This window comes from Hipposideros armiger, unplaced genomic scaffold, assembly GCF_001890085.2.
Source record: "Hipposideros armiger isolate ML-2016 unplaced genomic scaffold, ASM189008v1 scaffold_10, whole genome shotgun sequence".
NCBI classification, from domain to species: Eukaryota; Metazoa; Chordata; class Mammalia; order Chiroptera; family Hipposideridae; genus Hipposideros; species Hipposideros armiger.
This window is the reverse complement of record NW_017731360.1, coordinates 3252684-3255434: the sequence shown is the minus strand read 5'-3', so window position 1 is coordinate 3255434 and position 2751 is coordinate 3252684. Positions and strand designations below refer to the sequence as shown.

The 2751-nt window shown below is 35.8% G+C and overlaps 1 protein-coding gene across 1 annotated transcript in view; it reads left to right on the top strand.

The window, feature by feature from the left end:
- Positions 1-2751, top strand: part of AGO3 (argonaute RISC catalytic component 3) — a 113988-nt gene that overhangs the window by 80180 nt on the left and 31057 nt on the right. The window contains exons 6-8 of the mRNA XM_019657568.1: positions 1887-1974; positions 2097-2244; positions 2654-2749. Of these exons, the coding sequence (XP_019513113.1) occupies positions 1887-1974; positions 2097-2244; positions 2654-2749 (332 nt within the window). The remainder of the gene's footprint in view (positions 1-1886; positions 1975-2096; positions 2245-2653; positions 2750-2751) is intronic.

Here is a 2751-nt window from a genome sequence, read left to right as displayed (position 1 = left end):
ATAAAATAACAAAAATTTGTTTTAAATTTTCTATTGTGTTTCCTGCTAAACACAATAATATTTTTACATCTTGTTTACTTCATATTGTTGGTATTTCCTCCTTATAAGGCCTTCCCTTGATAGTGTTTCATTTTCTAGTGTCCTTTATAATATAGAGGCATAGTAAATACTCTTAATTGATCTGAAATTTTAGTTTTATAAAGGCAGTTCCTAAAAAACTATTTTCTCACTGATTCAATTAGGGGTACTCAAGAAAAACCCACACCGTTCTGATACAGCGACACTGTGTTCATTTAATGTCTTAATTTGTGCTAATATATCAGAAGAAAATATTACTATGAGTGAACTTTGTGTTTGGTTCTGTAGTTAGTAATTGCATAGGAAAATGAGTTATACTGTAGCAGGATTTCTCAGCCTTGGCACTGTTGATATTTTGAGCTGGATAATTCTTTGTTGTGCTCAGAGGTGGGAAGTAGCACTGCCCTGTGCACTGTAGCATATTTAGCAACATCCCTGGATCTAAACATCCCTAAATCTACCATTCACTAGATGCCAGTAGCACCCCCAAGTTGTAACAATCAAAAATGTCTCCAGACATTACCAAATGTTCCCTGGAGGGCAAAATCACCTCTGGTTAAGAACCACTGCTCTATAGGAATCATAGATATAAGAGAGAGATAATACAAAAGTAGTAACTATAAATACTATCAGGGAACTGAAAGTTGTCCTCCCTCTACCCCTTTTAGATTTTCCTCCTTTGGAGTGTAGGCCATTGAAGTAAAGTTGCTTATCTGTGAGCAGTAGCCACTGGATCTGTTTGTTAACCCTTCTCTAGGTAGTTCCAAGACTGTACTTGCCAATACAGTGGCCACTAGCCACATGTAGCGATTGAAATTTAAACTAGTTAAAATTAAATTTTCAGTTTCTTAGTCACACTAGCCACATATTGTACTCGGTAACACATACTGGTAGGTATTGCCGCATTAGCACAAATACAGAACAGTCCATCATCTCAGAAAACTCTCTAGGACAGCACTGCTGAAGAAAATTCATCCCAAAGAATTTCAGCCAATGGTTTAAAAGGCCATTGCTTCACCTTCTAAAGCAGGCCTGGGATCCTCAAACCCCTAGAGTCCACAGATAGGGTACACGGATCCACAAACATATAAAATCATATGTTACATTATGTGTATGTGCATTTTTCTGAGAGCTTATTGCTTTCATGACATTCTCAGGGGGTCAGTGATTCCATAAGAAAGTAGGGATCACCTGATCTGGGCATTATTTCGGTTGCATTTGATTTCTAATAGTCAGTAGTAAAAGAGCTGTATCACTATGTTATACTTCAACAAAATTGTCACTCCACTTCTATTAAAAGGGCCTGGAATTTTTCTTTTTTCTCCCTGCTTTAAAAATCTTTGAAGGACTTTCTTCTTGAGCTTTATGAAATTCTGATGTTCATGCAGCATGTGATGACTGGGCTATTCAAATATCACGTACTTTGACGGTTATAGACTATCTTGAGAATTATTGCAACTCCTCTTTGATTCCTCCTTCCCTCTCCCAGCATACATACCTCAATTTATTATAAACAAGGATTTTTATTAATGGAGAACTTTGTCCCTTGATCTACAGGCTTTGCCAATTTTATACTATTTTTTAATGTGTAGAACTTGATAGGACAGGGAACAGGTTTGGAATTAGATATATCATGATTGTAACCATTATTTGCAATGTTATATATAAAATACTTTGTTAATATCACATTGCCTGTATCACAGATTTTCTGTCTGTTTAGAATTTGAGATTTTATAGTAGTGAGCAGACTTTATATATATTTTACATATGACAGTTCTATAACCTCAGTTTTTCTTGTTGGGTAACAGGTCTGAAGGTTGAAGTGACTCATTGTGGAACAATGAGACGGAAATACCGTGTTTGTAATGTAACAAGAAGGCCTGCCAGCCATCAAACGTAAGAAAAGCTGGTGTTTGTCAGCAGAGATGATGTGAGGCAGCTTGTGCTCATTAATGGATTGGGAGTTTTGCTGGCTCGTAATGAGATAAAAGTTGTTCATGTGTACTTTTCTTTTCCAGCTTTCCTTTGCAGTTAGAAAATGGCCAAACTGTGGAGAGAACAGTAGCACAGTATTTCAGAGAAAAGTATGCTCTTCAGCTGAAGTACCCACACCTTCCCTGTCTGCAAGTGGGGCAGGAGCAGAAACATACATACCTGCCACTAGAAGTAATGTGTTTGGGCTGCTTATTAATATCCTCCTATTCATCATTCCGTTGGGGTCTTTTACCTGTATATTCTCACATTTATTGTGGAGATTGAAGTGTTTTAAAATTTTATTTTATGCTATAAATTTTCAGTAATAATATGGAAAAAAAATTCATCCACAATCTTACTACTCTAAATGTAACCACTGTTAGCATTTCAGTGCACTTCTTTTCAACCTTTTTATTCAGTGTACATTTTACCTAACTATAATCACACTGTAAAGCAGTATTGTTTATTACTTTTTTACTTAATATGATATTAAAAAGAAGCAGTTTAATGACATAGATTTTAAATTTTTATTTCACATGTAATTGGCACTAGAGTTAAAAAAAGATGTATACATCTAGTACAAAACTTTTTCCATTTGTAGGTCTGTAATATTGTGGCAGGGCAACGATGTATCAAGAAGCTCACGGACAATCAGACTTCCACTATGATCAAAGCAACAGCAAGATCTGCACCAGATAG